Genomic DNA, 17707 nt, shown 5'->3' on the forward strand with positions numbered 1-17707 from the left:
TAAACAGACGTGTTCTGGTTCCTAGTTACTAGCACAACTGTCTCGATCGGTTTCTAGTGCAAAATCTTTAAAAATATCCGTGACTTAAATTGTGGTCTTGCGATTGTGTTTAAGGTGTATGTGGCTCTAGGCATATAAACTTTATATCTTAATTCTAAAAGCGCATCAATAAAACAGGACGCTGCCGTCGTAAAATTAATTCTAAAATTTATGCAACGTAAAACTATAAAATTCTTATTTAGGAGCACTTTCGCCTAAGATTAAATGACTTTTTGTACAATATGAAAAAGAGCTTTCCTTCGTTCATCAATCAATTTCCAGAGCCCAATGCCATGCCGGACATTAAACAGTCGATCGCGGGTTGGTATAGCTGCAATCTCGATGACCGCGTCGAGGAACTGGTATCACATTTAAAACACTATTTATTTCAATGCAGGCGATTCATCCCACATCTTCTCATTGTCGTCATGTGAATGAAGAATCTGGCCATGCAGCGACCACTGCTGTTGTTGCTGCCATTCACGCCGGTTAGCTCTCCATGGGTCGCACCTGTTGCAGTGCCTCTGCATTCGGTGTTGTCGCAGCTGCTGCACTATTGCAATGCTGCTGCTGCTGTGGTGACGCATTGGTATTGGTGGTGGAGTCCGCGGACAAAATGCTACTGTTGCACATCGAGTGGGAAGTCGAGGATACTGTCGCCGATCCCTGCACATTGTTCACCGTTGAAACTGATCCTGGTGGCGCGGAGTTGACCGCCGGAACTGACCCATCTGGAGTTGGAGCATTGGCACTCATCAAACCGCTCACTACACTCTGCACCACTCTGTATCTGTTGTAGATGCGATATGGTGTCTTCGAAGTATCCTTCTGCTGTACCGTCTTGGTTTTACTGGCGGATCCCCAGCCGCTGGCATTGATTTGGTCTGCCGTCTTGCCCAGCAGCCAGTCGACGCAGTTCTGTTGCAGTTGCTCGCTGACATGTTGCTGAAGCCACTTGTTAACGTACGTTTGGAAGTGAGCGTATTTTGCCTGAGTTACGCGGCAATGACTCTGCAGAGAAATAAACAAATTATTAAAACTGCTTTCCTCAAAATGCCGCGTTTGAATAGAACACTCACCTTCTTGGCACGACGCACTGCATCGTACTTAAGTAGCTTGAGATTCTTGCTGGTCACAAAACATCGCCCGTTGCTGATATTTGTGCTGATCTCGTCGCGATCATTGAAGGCGTACTGCTCGGCCAGACCCACTTGTGGGGCGCCCAGCCTCTCCAGACGTTTGCCGCCCCAGCTGTTATTGTTATTATTATTATTATTGTTATTACTGCCTCCACCGCCGGAGGTGCTGCTGCTTGAAATGATACTGTCGACGGCGATGGATTCAACTGCGGCCGCAGTACCATGCTGCTCAATGCGATTCCGCTTATGTTCAAACAACTGACGCACTTGCTCCTCAAGAAGCTTCGATCTCCGCTTGTTGCGCTGCAAAAAGCGCGCTTTGCGTGCTCCTCCGATTCCACCTTCTCTGTAGCGCAACTGGAATGAAAGCAATGCAAAAGTTAGTCTTTATTGTGAGTAATTGCGACAATTGCCGGCGACAATGCAGCCAAGAGCACTTGAAATACGACGGCAATTCAACATGCTCACAGAATATACGAGAATACTTAAAGCTGGGAATGCTGAGATGTGTGGGCTGTGTATTGTAGCGTTACGGAACAGTTTACAGATATGAACTATATTAAGGGAATTGTAAAGACATAAAGAACACAAGAGGATGAACACCAGGCCAACAAACACAAAGCCGAAGACATAGACTCACACGCACATGGGGACAAGGACAAACACAAACCAAAGTACATAAAATATAGGGTGAAAGGCGGAACGAAACAAAATCAATCACAACTACAAGTACAATCAAAACACAAAGAACATAAATGTAACAAATATTAAGCTTAATCTAAGTGAAACAAAGAGTTGCACAATGCGATGATGACTTACCTTGCTTAAACTTAAGTCTGTGTGGCAATTACTGAGTTCGATTGTGGCTCTAGCCCGGAAAAAGGAAAACCCCAGGACCCCCTCAAGACAGACCATCCCATCCCACTGTTTCAATAACTTTGAACATGTCTTTTTAATGGGCTGCTCCAGATATATTTCTCATTTTCACTCTCCAGTAATGTCCACAGTTGTGATTGTGTGTGCCATTTAATTTACAATTATTGAGTGTGTGGAGTGGTGTGTGTGTGTTTTCTTATGCCTAGATATAAAAATGTTTACCGAATTTAAAAGACATTTGTCTGCTTCCTTTACAAAATTAGCTACTACACGTTTTACACATAATAATACATACATTGACCGATTACCATTAGCATTAGCATTACGTTATGTACAGTTAAAACACGTTAATTACTATATACATTTGTGTAAAGTGTAATTTAGGCCTATAGTTAAACGCAATAGTCTTATTAACATCAGAAGCACCACTCACACACACCACAGCCCAAACCACACCATTACCACCTTTGTATGCATCATCTTCATCTTCATGTTCAACCTCACATCATCACATCATAGGTACCGGATCTTCGATCACCCGAAATAAGAAACTCTCTATATCGCTATAGATAACTCTTTTGGGTAACTCAAGGCATAACAAAATCAGAAGGGAATGCAACAAGCGCGTGCCTACGTTATTGTTATCATCATCTACTATTTTACATAATGTCTGTTGTTATGCATGGTCGTGGATGGAATACTACATTTAATTAAAGTGTGTACTTTGGGTTCTGTTTCTTCGTTGGTTCTGCAGGTTATTGTTTGGTGACTCTGAGAAAATAATGCATTACATTTAATGTGTGTGAGTGGGTGGCGGTGGTGGGTGTGTTGAGCGTGGTAGTAGTAGTAGTAGTAGTGGTGGTGGTGGTGGTGGTGAGTGAAAGGGTTTGGTGTTTCAATTTCTCTTATTCCGGTTTTGGTAATCAAAAAACAAATTCATTTATTACTATTTCATTTTGCAATATGACTTTTTCTTCTTCTTATTCAATGAAATTATCAAAACTATGTTATTTCAAGCCTTGGTATTGACCTGGTACGAAAAAATAAATTGGAAAAAATGAGAGAAAAGAATGCAAAAAAGCATTAATTAGTGAATATTTTCTTGTCCTTTTTATGTACTTTCTTTGCTCGTATGCAAGCAGCGTATTCTTTTGTATGCATACGAAATGTGGGCGATTAATAAGTTGGCGGCATGTTGATAAATGATACCAAAAAACGAAAACATACAATAATAGAAATAATGTTACAAGCTGGCGAAACTAAGGGATTTAAATAATAGAAAGTGCAGCGGAAAAAGTCGATAGGTAACAACAGATAGATAACAGAAAACTGAGATATATTTATATATATAGATATATATATACAGAATACAATACGGTAGGATGTGGAATGTCCTGTCCATCGTCTAAATCAGGTTACAGGTTTGTATGTACAGTGGAAGTACCGAAAACACAACTCATGAGTAGAACAGGGAATCAAAAACGTAAACGTAAACATAATCGAAATGAACAACGAAATACACAAACAACATGGTTAACCACTCTTCAAGCACACACCACACATAGCTGCTCCGGCTCCGGAGCATCTCATCGCTGCCTTGCGACACTTACCTCGGCAGTATCTTCGTCCGCCTCCGTCTTGATATCGGACGCCTCTACAACGGTGTCATTGCCGAGCGCCGAATTGGAGCCGGCAGTATTGCCACCACCGCCGAGCGTAGGATTCGCCAACCGCTCCACATACTTGCTGAACTTCTGGGCCTTCAACGCAGCCGGCTTATCGACTTCCTCGGGCTCCGAATCAAGCAGCTCTATGGTTACTCGGCAATCGATTTTATACTGCAAATGTAGTTTTTGTTAGTTAACTTCTTTAACTTCGGTGCTGCATTCTACAACTTACAATGTACACTTTGAAGCAATTCTCATCGTTGAGAATGCTCTCCGCTTTCCGCTGATACGACATCTCCCTGTCAAATGTCTTGTGCGCATCTCGACAGAATCCGCCAGTGCAGCCACGCCTTTGCTCCGTTGCAAACAGCTCCACACAATCCAGTGCGGCTCGTTCCGTGACACAATATTGCAGCTGGCGAACAGCATTGGACACAACCTAAAGATGAACAAATGCGGGAAGTTTAGTTTATTATGGTTCAAAAGAAAAGGTTTTTAGAAAATATAGATATCACTTTTTTGAATAAAATTTGAACACTCACCTTATCCAGCGTGAAAGAGATGTAGGCATAAATGCCAAACATTTCTCGCATCGTGTCCTCGAACGTATTCGAGTCCATGTTGCCGTCTAGGACGTTCTTGAGCATATCAAGGAAGGTGGGGTAGTAGTCTTCAACTTGAATCTCCGGCTTGGGCTTTAGCCGCAGCGCAGTGGCTGTGCTCTCCCTTCGATTCACCCTACAGCGCTCCTCCTCGATGGCCAGCAAACGCGCTCGTTCATACATAACATGCAGACGGTCGCAGAGAATCGCATGTAGCCGCAGGAATAAATACCAATTGTTGTTAGCGAAGAACAGCGTGTAGGATTCGTCCTGTTTATGATAAGAAAATCATATTTAATACATGTTGTTTTTAAAAGCGTTGTTCTACATACTTCACGTTGCCCGTGCGCGTGCGGTGGTAGAAGCTTTGGATTGGAAAAGTCCGCAGGATGTTCCAGTTTGATTTCCACATCGACGCCTGCTCCTGCAGTGTCTTGGGCTTGCCTGGGACTCGTGGCAACTCCAGAGCTGGTGCTACCTGCTCCTTCTTCTTTGTGCGACGAAAGGGGGTCATCCTTTGGCTTGCCTTCGGCTCCTGAAATAGTTGACGATGCCGCTGATGCTGCCGCCGCTGCTGAGGATGTTGATGGCGTTGCATCGTCCACAGGCGTCGCTGACGTGGACGCTGGTGCAGAAGATCCAGTCGTCGCTTTGGAGTCATCAGTCTCTTTCTTAATGCCCGCTGGTGTTCCGCTGCTACTGCTTGCATTGCTACGCGCTGGAGAGGCACTTTCACTGGGCGTACTCTTGGCATTTCGAGTCGAAGACTCCGTGCGACCCAGTGGCGAGTCCACGTCCATTTTCGTATTGTCATCTACCAAAAATGGAAAGGCTATATAGAGAAACGGTGTGCACAACACATATGTTCGGATATTCGATGCAGTTCAGGGGTCAGTGTGTGGGTGTTGGTGCATTGCAGTCCAGTTTTGGTTTTATTTTATTTAATAGCATTTTGATTACGTTACAAAATTTGATTTTTTATTGGTTTATGTTTATTTTTGTTATTAATTGCAAAAAAAAATGGAGAAAAAGAAACAAAAAACATACACTATGTTAAAAAATACAATCGGGCAAAAGTTATTAAAGAGAAACTTAATGAATTGAAAGAAAATTAGTCAAGCAAATTTCTATCGAGAAGTAAATTTTTTACATGACTAGTTAACGTTTCAAAATCACAAAGCACTACTCCTTAATAAAAAAAATTAATATAAATATTGTTAGTGTGAGTACTGATGATGATGAGTTTTAAGTCAACGCTTAAAGAGCTCTTGGAAATATTAGTTAGTTTTAGAAGCTACTAAATTAAAGAATAGTGATAGCGCGACAGAAATAATAAATAGGTTGGAGGTTAATCGACAGTGAACTGGTGGTTTTAGGAATTCCGACCAAGATAACTTACCGTCATCGCGTTCGTCGTCGCTTAGTGGCTGTCGTGGCGCGAAGAAAAGGTCAGGCACGAATTGTCGGATGATCTGCTTAATCTTTTGCTTCTCCTGCTTCTGGATGCCAGTCTGGCGCTTCACATGATGAATCAGCAGGTTGGCGGCATCGTCCAGAATGGTTTTGTCCTTGTAGGGCAGCACCAGATGCGGCCCAAACGGTTCCATGGCGTCGTCCTCTTGGTCGTGCCGCTCATCGTACAGCGTCTCGATTTCGTTAAACAGACTCTTTGAGCGCAGGGCTTTCATGTCGTTGGGCTTGAAGTTGATGGCCTGGTGATCGAGAGACTTGAGGTAGTACTTCTCGTTCTGTTCCCGCCATTGCTTATTGAAGGTCTGAAAAAAAAGAAGTGCTCATTTAATTTACATAAATGTAAAGCAATGAGAGAGTTCACTTACCTTTTGTGCTTCTCGCCACTCCTCCTCCTTGACTTTCAGTCGCTTCAGTACAATAGGCACCGCCACAAACGGATTTTTCTTCATTCCCGTGATTATCTCTCCCGACTTGTCGCCGTAGATGCGATGAATGGCCCGCTGGTGTATCGTTTGGGATGTGCCGCCCAGATGATCGTCCAGATGGAATTTGCTCAATTCTTCGGTGGACATTCGTGACATTTTCTTCTGTAAGTTCTCCAGCACCCGAATCGTGGCACTATTAACCTCGATGACCAGGTCCAGCTCGAATCGCTCGTCCTCCGTTCTGTGAATATTCCTTTTGTTTAGAGCGTGCGCATTGGTTAATTGAAATAAACGAAAGCCAAAGAAACAGAAGATCCAAAACAAACGATAGACGTGTAAGTTGAGAGTAGAATATAGATGCGGTTAAAAAATAACATGAAACTAAATCTATCCTTTTTAATAAATGAAGAATTAAAATTTTTTGGTTTTTTTAAATTTTAACCGCACATATTAGACTCAAATGAAAACGGAAAGGAAACAAAAGTACCAATAAAGAAGTAGTATTGATTTTACTCGTAACTTATTTAAAGTGGAACTGTTAAGTGAAAAGGTTAAAGGAATATTTCTTACCGGTAAATTGTCTCCTCGAACTGAGTTTTTCGCGATGTAACAAAAGTGGAGTCCTCGCTGGCCCACGTCGGGAACGATACCCATTTGTCGTTGAGCACTTCCCGGCAGAGAGCCGTCCGTCCGCTGCACTTCTTAGGTACTGTGGCCTGCGGCAAAGCACAATAGGATGCACCCAGCCGCTTGCACGAAGACAGATCCACATCCTGGACGTACTCGGCGGCACTCTGGTGACTGCTACCTCGATCATGAGAACTATTACTGCTTCCACCTCCCTGACGTTGCGTTGCGGCTAAGGGCATGCCGTCAATTAATCCTCCAGCAGGTTGACCAGAGGGCGGTCCCAGAAAGTCGGTGAACCATCTCAGCAGGTCGGGGAACTTCATCAAGAACGGTGATACCAGACCAAGGAGTTCCGTTTTGGAGACAATTTCCTGGTTAAAAAGGGTCAGGCATCGCAGGAAGTTGTCGTAGACCTCTGGACTTCTCAACGCCTTCCGCACCTTGTCAAAGAACGCGGCGTCGGAGATGGTGCACTTGCTCGATGCTTCGGAAAAACTGACATCGCGACAATAAGGCTTCGGTCGCTTAGCAGGCGGCGCTCCACTAGAATAGTGTCCGACTAAACTGTCATCACCCGGTCTCCTCGTAGCTGAGCCAGAGTTATGCTGTCCATGTGGACCAGAGGACAATGGTGGCGTGGCGTAACTAATTCCCGGCGAACTGCGGTCGAGGGAATTGTCCGAAATGTGCGGCATGGAACCAATCACCGAAGGGATGCCATAACTTGGCGATTTCTTTGCGTTATGACCATGCGTTAGATTCTGGTTTGGCACGTGGCCAACGTACTTTTGCACATGATGATTATTTCGATGCTCCTTATCGTACGACACCATCACGCTGGCTCCCACTCCAGGCCGCCCGATATTGGCGCCCGCTCCAGTTCCGGCCAAATGATGATGGGCTCCAACTCCAGCTCCTCGCTGATGCGCTTGCTGCTGCAGACCCGCGTGATAGTCCTTCTCAAAGAGAATATCGTTCCGCGTCGCATTCAGGCCTGAACCGATCACATGATTCTGCTGTTGCTGATTATTATTGTACGTCTTAATGCTGACACTGGTGTTCACCGCCGAAAGGTTTCCTATAGCCGCTGCATGGGCGCTATTGTCGATCTGCGGAAGAGTCGTTGCACCCAAATGCAGAGGGGATCCACTTGGCGCTGGCGAAGCAGACGACATGGTTATGTGAGCTCCACCGCTCAAAGTAGCCGTGGGACGCTTGCCATGATCATTGTGCACAGACGCTGACTTGGACATGTACTGTCCGGACTGGTGGTTGGTGGCATCAGGAAGAAACTGGCCAAACTCTCTAAGCAAATCCTCATCCTGGCCAAAAAGCTTAGCCACTTGCGTGTACACCTCCTGTTCGGTGAGCATTTTACCCTGGTTCAGGCTGCCCTCCTTCATCACCTTTTGCTCCTTCTGATAGGCGTGCAGAATTTCGAGGAATTTCTTGTACTTGGCCGGCTGGTTTTGGAAACGATTCTGTTTGTAAAAAAAAGAACAAAAGATTATAAGTAACCTACAAAGTTTTTAATGATGTTGAGCAGACGTTACCTTGATCTTATTTACATAGGTTATGGCGTGATTGAACTCCACCGGCTGATTCTGCTGTCCCGTCTCCCCAAGCAAAATCGATTGATGCGCCTGCTGGATGTGATGCAGATTGTGCTGCGCCGCTCCCGCACCTGGCCCACCTCCTGCTCCTCCGTGAGGGCTAAGCTCACTTAGAGAATTGGGCGTTGGAGGTCCACCGACAACTATACTAGCAGACGCATTCACGTTTGCCGCAGCTCCAGCCACTTGCCCAGTAGGTGTTATGGTGGCCCTTTCTCGATCTCTCGAGTAGTTCTGCGGTACATTGTGCGCCGATACGGAGATGCCTGGCTGTCCGGGCACTACGGCGTTTGTGGTCGTAGAGTTTGTTACACTCACGTGGACATGACCACCGCCTGGAGATTGTAATTGAGGAGGCGTCGCCTGTTGCAAGGCATGAATAGTGGTCTGGGTAAGCGAGGCTCCGCCGTGGGTCATAAGATTTACAGCTCCAGCGGATTGAATCTGAGCCACAGCTGCTGCTGCGGCCGCTGCTCCAGCTCCTGTTGCCGGTGTTAAAGTTGCAGCATTGGTCGTCTTGATGGCGATATGTCCGGCACCGGACATCGAGCTATTTCCGGTGAGCATGTGCACCGTTCCTGTGCTCGTTGGCGCTCCCGGTGGTGAGGGCATCGAAACCACCGGCACCGAACAGCCAAGAGCATCCGAATGAATTTCGATCTTGTAACCCGGAGGCAAGAACATGTTGAAGCCGTATATTAGCTCTGTGTGCCCCTTGAAGAGTGTGGAGACTCGCTCAATCACTCCGGGTGTGTCGATGCAGTGCGACTTGAATTCCTTCATAATGTCGAGGAAGTTGTTGTAGATTTGCGGCTGGTCTGCATACTGGTACTTTACTTGGTCCAGGTAGCTCAACGCATCCTCCACTTTTAAGCGTGGCGTGGCATTTCCCGACTGTCCTTGTGGTGGGGTGGATCCACCCACTGGGATACTGTTGGCAACCACGGACGATGGAGGAGTTTGGGCCTTGCCCAAAGGTGACTGTTGAACTGGTTGTTGCTGGGAAATCGTCGCTAGATTGCCCACCGCAGTGGCCACTGTCTGGGTGCCGCTGATTGTACGCTGACGGATTGTGCCCGTTTGTGAGCTGCTGGATACAGTCTGTGCACTGGCAGGATTGTTCGCAGCTCCTCCTCCTGTGACATGAATCTGTACCGTGTTCGCGCCATCCGCTGTGTTGGCTTTCAGAGTTCCACCAGCCTGTATCGAAGCCACACTATAAGCTATATGATCAAGAAAAAAATCATTTGAATATCAAACGTATTTCATCAGAGTTGGAAATAGATTACTTACATGTTGTATACTGTAATGTTTGCGTTCCCGTGCTCCCTGTGGAGACCACCACGCCTCCTCCGCCGGCTGCAGACCCAACTCCTACGGCCACCTGGGATCCTGCTCCTACTGGTCCTCCAGCGGTAGTGCTATCCACAATCGAACTTGTGGTCTTCAAATTCGTAGCCGTCGGCGTGGTGGACGGCAAATAGGCAATGGTCTGTGCTCCTCCATGCTGTGGAGTAAGGATGCGATGGTGAATGGAACCGATCCCGCTGATGGTGGCGTTATGAGCACTGGGCACGACGGTACCAATGGTAACGCCCGTCGTATTGACGCCCACAGTAGCAGTGCCACCGCCGCCGGATGTTGGCCCACCTCCAGCTACGCCGACGACACCAACGCCCACACCTCCTGAGGTCTGAGGAACGGGTCGTGTGCCAAATTGCACCTCGTCTACGCGGGTGCGTTTCATCATCTTTTTTGTTGCTCTGTGCTTGGCGGAGCTTAAAATCCTGTGCTGCTGCTTCTTCTTTCTGAGCACTTTGTTTCTCCCTGGATCCTTGCCCAAGTGCAAGGACTCTGGCTGCTCTAGGTGAGTGACCGCCCTCTATGAGCGTATGTAATATGCAACGAACGGTCGGGGTCGCAACTCTTGATCTTGGACTGCTCGTGGATGCGACATATGTTGTCTATGCATTTGGTCGCCCCGCAAGCGGCAAATGCGCTCGAGTTCTAAGGTAGAGAAATTGGACTGACGGCTGGTTATCTGCTGCTGGTATTGCTGCGCCGGTGATTCGCCTCTGCCACGTAGCGTTTGGAGTTCTTTCTGAATATCACTGCAAGCAAGAGAAGGGAAACTGTTACAACAATGTCGACATTTAATGTATAAAAAAAAACCCCAAAGAATTAGGTTTGAGTCCCTTTTTTAATGAAGTTAGTCATCATTAAATTCTGCATAAATTATCTTATACATTAATACTAGAATTTCTTCACTGACACTGGTTTTGGTAAGTTTGGTTTACATTGAAAATGAGAAAGGCATATTTGTGTCCACATTTATTTTTCCAAATATACTTCTCCATATACTTGAGACCACGAGTCTTCCTGATTTTCCCAAAACATGTTAGCTAGTATAGCACAGCTGATTGATCAATTCGGTCTATATCTTCACAGATATCGAAACGATTGCACATTTCAACAAGGAAAAAAGGTGAAATAAAAAGCCACGGGGGAATTCTTCTTTTAGCCGTATCACAAAAACTGCAGAGTGGAGAACGATGTCTCTGTATTGGGGGTTCTGGATTCGGGGGAGGAGAGTGAGATGGGGGACAATAGGAATGGAATGAAGCGGTGGAGCTGTGACCAATAACAACAACAGCAACCAGAGAATGGTACATATAGACGGGAAGGAGATCGTGGAGTGGAAGTTGAGTCTTGGAGGAGAGTTAGTGCAAGGCAAAAGGAGGAGCGCGTAGTTCACTTTGGTGTGTGTACGTTCAACCGGAATTGGGCGCGCGCTTTGTTATTGCTTTCAGCGGTACAGTAAAAACTTCCTAAGCGAGCTTTCTGTGTACACCTTCGAGTGTGTGTGTATGTGTGTACATTTCAGTATTTGTAAATGTGGAAGGTGCCAAATGCCCCATGCACGACATCGGCTTGCATAGAATTCAGACGCACACATAGAACATATTTATATATCGATACCGCCAAGGGGGAGGGCGGGTTGGTTTGTGAGCACTGCTGGTACATATTCTGTATCTACAACTTACAAGAATAAGAAGAAGAAGAGTCAGAGGTAGCAGCAGCAGCAGCAAACGCAACAATGCAAAGGTGGTGGTGGTGATACGGTGGTGGTGGTGCAGCCACGGAGAGAACCGGAGAGAGCCGCATTTGTTGTTGAGGCGCAGTACATGGCTGATTTTTTTTTTTCAAAAAGGTATTTCACCCGTTTGGGGCCAAACTCACACACACAAATACATGGACATGGCCAGCATTTGGCGGGCATTCGAGAGAGAGAGCGACAGAAACGGAGAGAGCGCAACGCTGCGCAAACCAAAGAGCGTGAGCAAATATTAGGTGAATGGAAACCGCCTAGAAGATCATCCTGCTCCAACTAATTGAGACACCTCATCGAACCAACAGCTGCCCCCTTTTAGCATTTGTAAACAAATATTGGAGCACAGTACAGCCGCACAAAAGCTTTAGCCCTCGTTCTCTCTCCTGTCTCTGCCACCACCAACTATCCTTTAATAAATGAAGGTAAAACAAGTTCGCTCTTTTGAGCTCTCCCAACTGTCTTTGTTGTTATTGTAGTTTTGGATCCGCCATTAGTGCATACCAAACACATTTGCTAGCTCGCTGGTGTGTGTGTGTTTGACGAGAGAGGCTCCAAATTGGGGCGTTGTGTGCGTGTGTGTGCTTTGGGCAGACATGTGGGCAAATTTTCCCTCCATTTTTTAATTTTTTTTTTTTGGTTCAGCCCGCTCTATTACGTGCACACGTATAATGTTATCTTATCTGTTTTGTTATGTGTATACACAGCACAGCAGAATACGCAGCACAAAAGGCAGGCAGCGGAAAATATGCAAAAATTGTTGAACACTAGCACTCGGTTTTGAACAACTGCAATACGAATCGGAATCATCGCGAATTAATATTTAGTTTTTTTCTGTTACTTTCTCACTCTGGCACACTAACACAGACGCAGAGTGGCGCTGCGCTATTAATAAATTTTGCAAATAAAACATATGGATGTGTAGAGAAATATGTACAATATATTCACATACATATATACTATTTCAGCATGAAGAAGCAACGGCAAACGTTTAGTGTAAATTCAAAACCGAATGAAAAAAAAAACAGGCGGAGCAAGAACAACAAACGACGGATGGGCTGGGGAGCATGAAGTCGAGGAGCAGAAGGAAGATGTGAACAAAAAGAGGGCCACCAAATGATGCTCTCATTGGGGAGCCATTTAAATGCACACTCACACTACACTTGGCTGCTCTCGCCAGTACATGCGAATGGCGCATCAAAGCAAAAGTCAAGATAAGCGCACGAACTGAGCAAAGAACGAATCAACGAACGAAAATAAAACGACACTACGTTGAAAAAATACAGTCAGTTCATAAGCGAACCAAAAGCAATGGTTCAAAGCGTATGTATGTGTGTGGCTCTCCTCTCCGCCCTCGTTCAAGTGTGTGTGAGGAGAGCAGAAACTGTAGAGGCAGCAGCAACACAAACAACAACCACGTCTCCGTCGACGACTTTTTGTCTGTGCGCCTTCTATATGTATTCGCTATGCCATTGTTGTTTGAGTGTGTGTGAGTTTGTGCGTGCGTGTGTATATAAACCAATTGAAATTGACCTAACCTAAAAATGTTGTATTTTTCACAAGTTTTCAGTGGCACGAACGAGAATATTGTTTGAATCCGAATCCGCACTCCAAGTGCACTTGAAGGATAATGCTACTCTGCAATTTCCACGCCCCCCAACCGCCCACCGCCCATATTACACTTACATCAGCAATAAGCAGTTAGCTTCGTCGGTTGATATTCGGCTGTGTGTATGTATATTCGAAATGTATGTATATATGTACGGGGCGCGTATGTATATTTACTACAAAACTGCCGTTGGTTTTGTGGTGTTATTGGAAACTTTCACGTTTTACGCAGTATTTTGCACTAGCAACTACTATATCCGCACTCACTGGTACACCGAAATCTTTATTTTCACCGTTTTCTTTTCTTTCAGTAGCTGGGGCTCCGTTCCCAAGTTTAGTTTAAGTTTAACGCTTATTTCGATCACTTTGCACTTGGCTCTCTTCCTTAACTAGATCACACGGCTCGAATTTAAGACATTTTCTCCTCGGTAGATTGCTACTGCTATTCTATTCACAAATTTTTGGCGAGAGAACGTTTTCGTACATCTTAACGCCGCCGCAAACATTTTCGATTAAAACAGCGAAACGCGACGGCCAGTCAGTTGGAGTCAGCAGAGAGAGCGAACAGAGTGTAAAACGAAGAGCGTGAGAGCGCGCGCGCAGTGTTGCTTTGGAATTCATTTTCTGCTGCTGCCGCAGCTAAAACAGGGTGGCAACTCAGCGGCGCAACAACTAAAATCCTCCGTCGAGCGCATTGAAAACACAGCAGTAGCTGACGGCAAAAAAAATAGTTTATATATCATTCATTACCTATAAGCAAATAATCACAATCAGTGGTTATTTTTATTAGCGGTGAGCGGTACCGCATGCAAATCGTCGCAAAATGGCGCTTAGAATTTGGATAAGAAACGAAATACGTGAAGCTTACGTAAGTGCGAGGACCAACAACAACGCTGGGAAGAGAGAAAACAAGTTGTTTAGCAAACAGGGTGTACCGTTGTCACCCAGCCATGTGGTGGAAACGATGATCGGAGCATCTGGGTGATACACCCTGTTTGCGGCAAAGAGAGAGAGCGGCTGTGAGAGCAGCGCACCCACACAAGCGAAACGAGTATACAGCGGATAGCGACGTCGGCAGAGCGTTTTAGCCGACCATTGCAGTACATATGTGAAATCGACGAAACCGAAAATCAGAAACCAAACGGACCACTAGCGAGCTACAACTCTGCCACGGCTACACTTTACACACTCATGTACTCCTCCACCACCTCACTCGCCAGCGCACTCACACACAGACGCGTGCGTGCGGAGAGAGGAAGTAAAAAATATGAAGACAAAAAAAAGCAAGTGCATCTCACCATGACAATGGCGGAACCATAAAAACACATGTTCCCATCTCGAATCGAACCGAATTCGGCGGCCAGCTCCTTCACAAAATAAAATAATACAGGCAAAAAATCTGTATACGCGCAAAAGTTGAGCTGCTAAAACATGGAAACCTTGCAGTTATCGATTCGTCTCGCTCATTGCGCAATGAAAAAAAAAAATGCAGCGGGGGCGGCGGATTCGAGAGAGCCTCTCTCTTTGTGAGCCACCTGCAGCGATAGGAAATGCAAATCCATCCGCCTTCCACTTTCCAGTTCAAAAGTTCAAAGTTCACATGCAACTAACTACTGGGTGCAGCGCATGTCCGAGGTGCACCGAAGTCCCTGGACCAAACAAAAAAAAATGGCACAAACCAAACTCTCCGACTTCCAGGCGCCGCAGGAAGGTTTGTTTGCCCTTCCATTGGGTATTATTGATGCTTTTTTCTATTGATAATAAACCCAGGTGGTCTAGCATGTTCTAATTATTTATGTGCTTATTTCAGATCTCGACGTCATGAAATGCGGCACTAGGAAATATTTACTGAATACAACGCTGATCAAGTGATATCTGAAATGTGGTAAAGTGCTTCTTGTCACACGGACACGGATCTCTATAAAAAACCAATTAGTTTGATATTCGTACGTGTTCTGCAAATTATCAGATGTTTTTAACTCTCTTGAGTCACATGATATTTATTGTGATAAATACTTTTGGTTATTTATTGTTTGTTTGTCCTAAAAAATTGACAACACAGAAAATGGAAGACTTTTTTTTTATTGCTTTACTATAAAATATATTCATTTTTTTGAGAAAAATGTTAATATGAAACTTAAAGCGTCTTTTTAACTTTATTATTAATTCCCATCAAAACTATAAATCTATTTATGGATTAGAGAACCCTCTTCTTTATGTAAAAGATTATTCACAAATGTGCCGTTGAGCCAAAATACGTGTTGTATCAAAATTATAAGAAATTGGAAAGTTTATAAATCAAAATAACGATTATACATTTGGGAATACAAATAACACGATAGAACACAACGGCTTCAGTCTTGTTTACTAATTCAATACTTAAAATAGTATATTCCAACATTCAGTTCAACTCTTAAGTTTTAATAATATTTCGTCATTATATTGACTTGAAAAGGTTACAACTAAATATGTGTAAAAGTGTTTAACGTCTAATACACTTCAACTTCGTTCCGACCATCAAGTTCAAGAGACTTGTTCGTTGGCCTCTGGCTAAAATACAATTGCGAATTGCAAACAATTGGTTGGCGACGCGGCAAGTGTTTTTTTCTCGGGAGAAAGATCGAGAGAAGTGTGGAGAGACTGCCAAAACTGGGGAGTTTGAGTTCAGAAGTAACTTGTTTTTCAAGTTTTCAAACAGCCAAAACCAAACCAGACTTAAAAGCCAGTCGAAACTTGAGGCGCTTCACAAAGAAAATTTGAGGAAAACGAGGAAAGCACTGATAATGTGTTTGTGTGTGTGCATTACAATTGGACCTCACAGAAGCAGTGAGCCCGATTTCAACGAATTATTTAATTAGAATCAACGTAAACCCGCAAATTGAAGGCTGAAACTGCTGTCTCGCTCACCTTGTGCACAACCACACATACGCGAGCACCAAAAGAGTACACTGAGCTGCCAACTGATTTAAAAAGCGAAATTTGAGTTTAAAAAATTATTTCAATATTTGTTGATGTGGTTTTTTTTTGTTTTTTTTTTTTACTGCACAATTTGTATTAACCTTTTTCACTTTAAATAAGTTCTAAATTTTTTATACAAAACAAAAAATGACTATGAATTAAGAATGGTTTTGCGTACAAAGAGTTATTTTGGCATAAGATTTCAACATCTTAACAAGTTGGCAGTTCTGGAGCGAATGAACGCAACAATAACAAAAGGTGAGCGCGGCAAACGCGCTCTGCCTCTTTCAGACAGCCACACACATAGCTGCATTCGTAGTGTGCGTGACTGCGTCATTGTTGTTGCTGTTCTCAATACCTTCCTTTCTTATTTTTATTTATTTTCTGAGCCACTTCTCTCTTTTTTTAAAGTTTATTTTATCAAACCAAAGATAATTAAATATGTTCAGCCACACAAGCACACGTGCCAACAGATGGCGGAACCTTGTTTTTAATGTACATATACAAAACGGCGATAAGAGCGATTTCCATAAATATTCACAATCGCAAAATTTTAATCCAAGATTCAGCTTGAAAAATCAAGTTTCTATCCCCGAAGAGGAGTATATTTAATTGGAAAAAGGCAGCAAATGCATTATTTTAAAAAGATTAATATCACTGGAAGTTGTGGTGCCACCTAGCGTAATCAGTTGGGGCAAGTTGAGGTTAGGTACGAACGTATTCTGGGCACCCACTCACTCACACACACACAAGCACTCGACATGCATACAAGGGCGCGCAATTTTATTTTTCTATACATACCTGATTTTAATAAGTGATGTTTTTGTTTTTAAGTCTTCTTTTTTTCTTACTACTGCCAGCAAGCAGACTTTTGGAAACTTTTGAATGTAGTGCGGCTACAACTTTCAGCTGCTTGTGGAGATAATGGGGGAGGGGGTGGAGAGAGAGAGAGAAAGGAAGAGAGTAGCGCGTGAGTGGCTACTTCTTCTTACATTTGCAACAAACACATGCAAACACTCTGCACACAAGCACATGCACCCGAAATCGATTTAATACTGCCTTTGTTGCAATATCTCGAAATATTTTTTTTTAATTTTCGTTTAAATTTAACGCACGTAAATTCACTCGTGCTTTAGATTACAATGGAAATACACACACGTACACATGGGTATATGTATGCGCTATGATCAACCCCACGCCAGGAATTTACATTTTGTTTGACGAGATCTTCTAGATGCTTTGAATTACTGCGCGCTGCGTCTGGTCTTTAGCACTTATTTATTAAGGCTCTCTTGTTAAATTTAATTAGTCGCACAGCCGTGAAAAATGACCAGCAATTACAACGAAATCCCAACTCGGTTTGTGTGCGGCGTCTATCGGGCAGTGGACATCGATATGACGTGGGTGGTCTTCAGAGCTGCTATTTCATTTCGATTTCGATTCCATTCGATTTCGCGTTATCGCATCCAAGACGGCAGTTACAATTGCGGTCACAATATTATAAGTTCAAAAAAGGGAAATGCTTATAGCCTTGTAGTTTTGTACTTTAACATATCTATTTATTTAAG

General features: G+C 44.2%; 1 protein-coding gene and 1 long non-coding RNA gene across 10 annotated transcripts; one reads left to right on the forward strand and one right to left on the reverse strand.

The window, feature by feature from the left end:
* Positions 1 to 140: 140 nt before the first annotated feature.
* Positions 141 to 17523, reverse strand: LOC117136844 (paired amphipathic helix protein Sin3a). Of its 9 annotated transcripts, none has more exons than XM_033297933.1 (12): positions 16941 to 17522; positions 9758 to 10575; positions 8405 to 9687; positions 6792 to 8332; positions 6162 to 6474; positions 5723 to 6098; positions 4656 to 5137; positions 4264 to 4593; positions 3954 to 4160; positions 3665 to 3892; positions 1119 to 1535; positions 141 to 1050 (listed from the first exon to the last, which is right to left on the reverse strand). In XM_033297933.1, exons 2-12 carry the CDS (start codon positions 10212 to 10214, stop codon positions 529 to 531), a joined length of 6156 nt encoding a protein of 2051 aa, XP_033153824.1. In that variant the 5' UTR covers positions 10215 to 10575; positions 16941 to 17522; the 3' UTR covers positions 141 to 528. The 9 variants fall into 9 exon arrangements, with proteins under 9 accessions (XP_033153824.1, XP_033153822.1, XP_033153823.1 ...); XM_033297931.1 differs by having other exon boundaries at positions 4656 to 5155; positions 17350 to 17521; XM_033297932.1 differs by having other exon boundaries at positions 4656 to 5155; positions 6162 to 6462; positions 16941 to 17521.
* On the forward strand, positions 13781 to 15770 carry LOC117136846. The gene is made up of 2 exons (XR_004459115.1): positions 13781 to 14892; positions 14992 to 15770. It is a non-coding gene; the product is annotated as an uncharacterized LOC117136846 (long non-coding RNA).
* Positions 17524 to 17707: the final 184 nt, after the last annotated feature.

The sequence above is a fragment of the Drosophila mauritiana genome, chromosome 2R (genome assembly GCF_004382145.1).
Source record: "Drosophila mauritiana strain mau12 chromosome 2R, ASM438214v1, whole genome shotgun sequence".
Lineage (NCBI taxonomy): Eukaryota > Metazoa > Arthropoda > Insecta > Diptera > Drosophilidae > Drosophila > Drosophila mauritiana.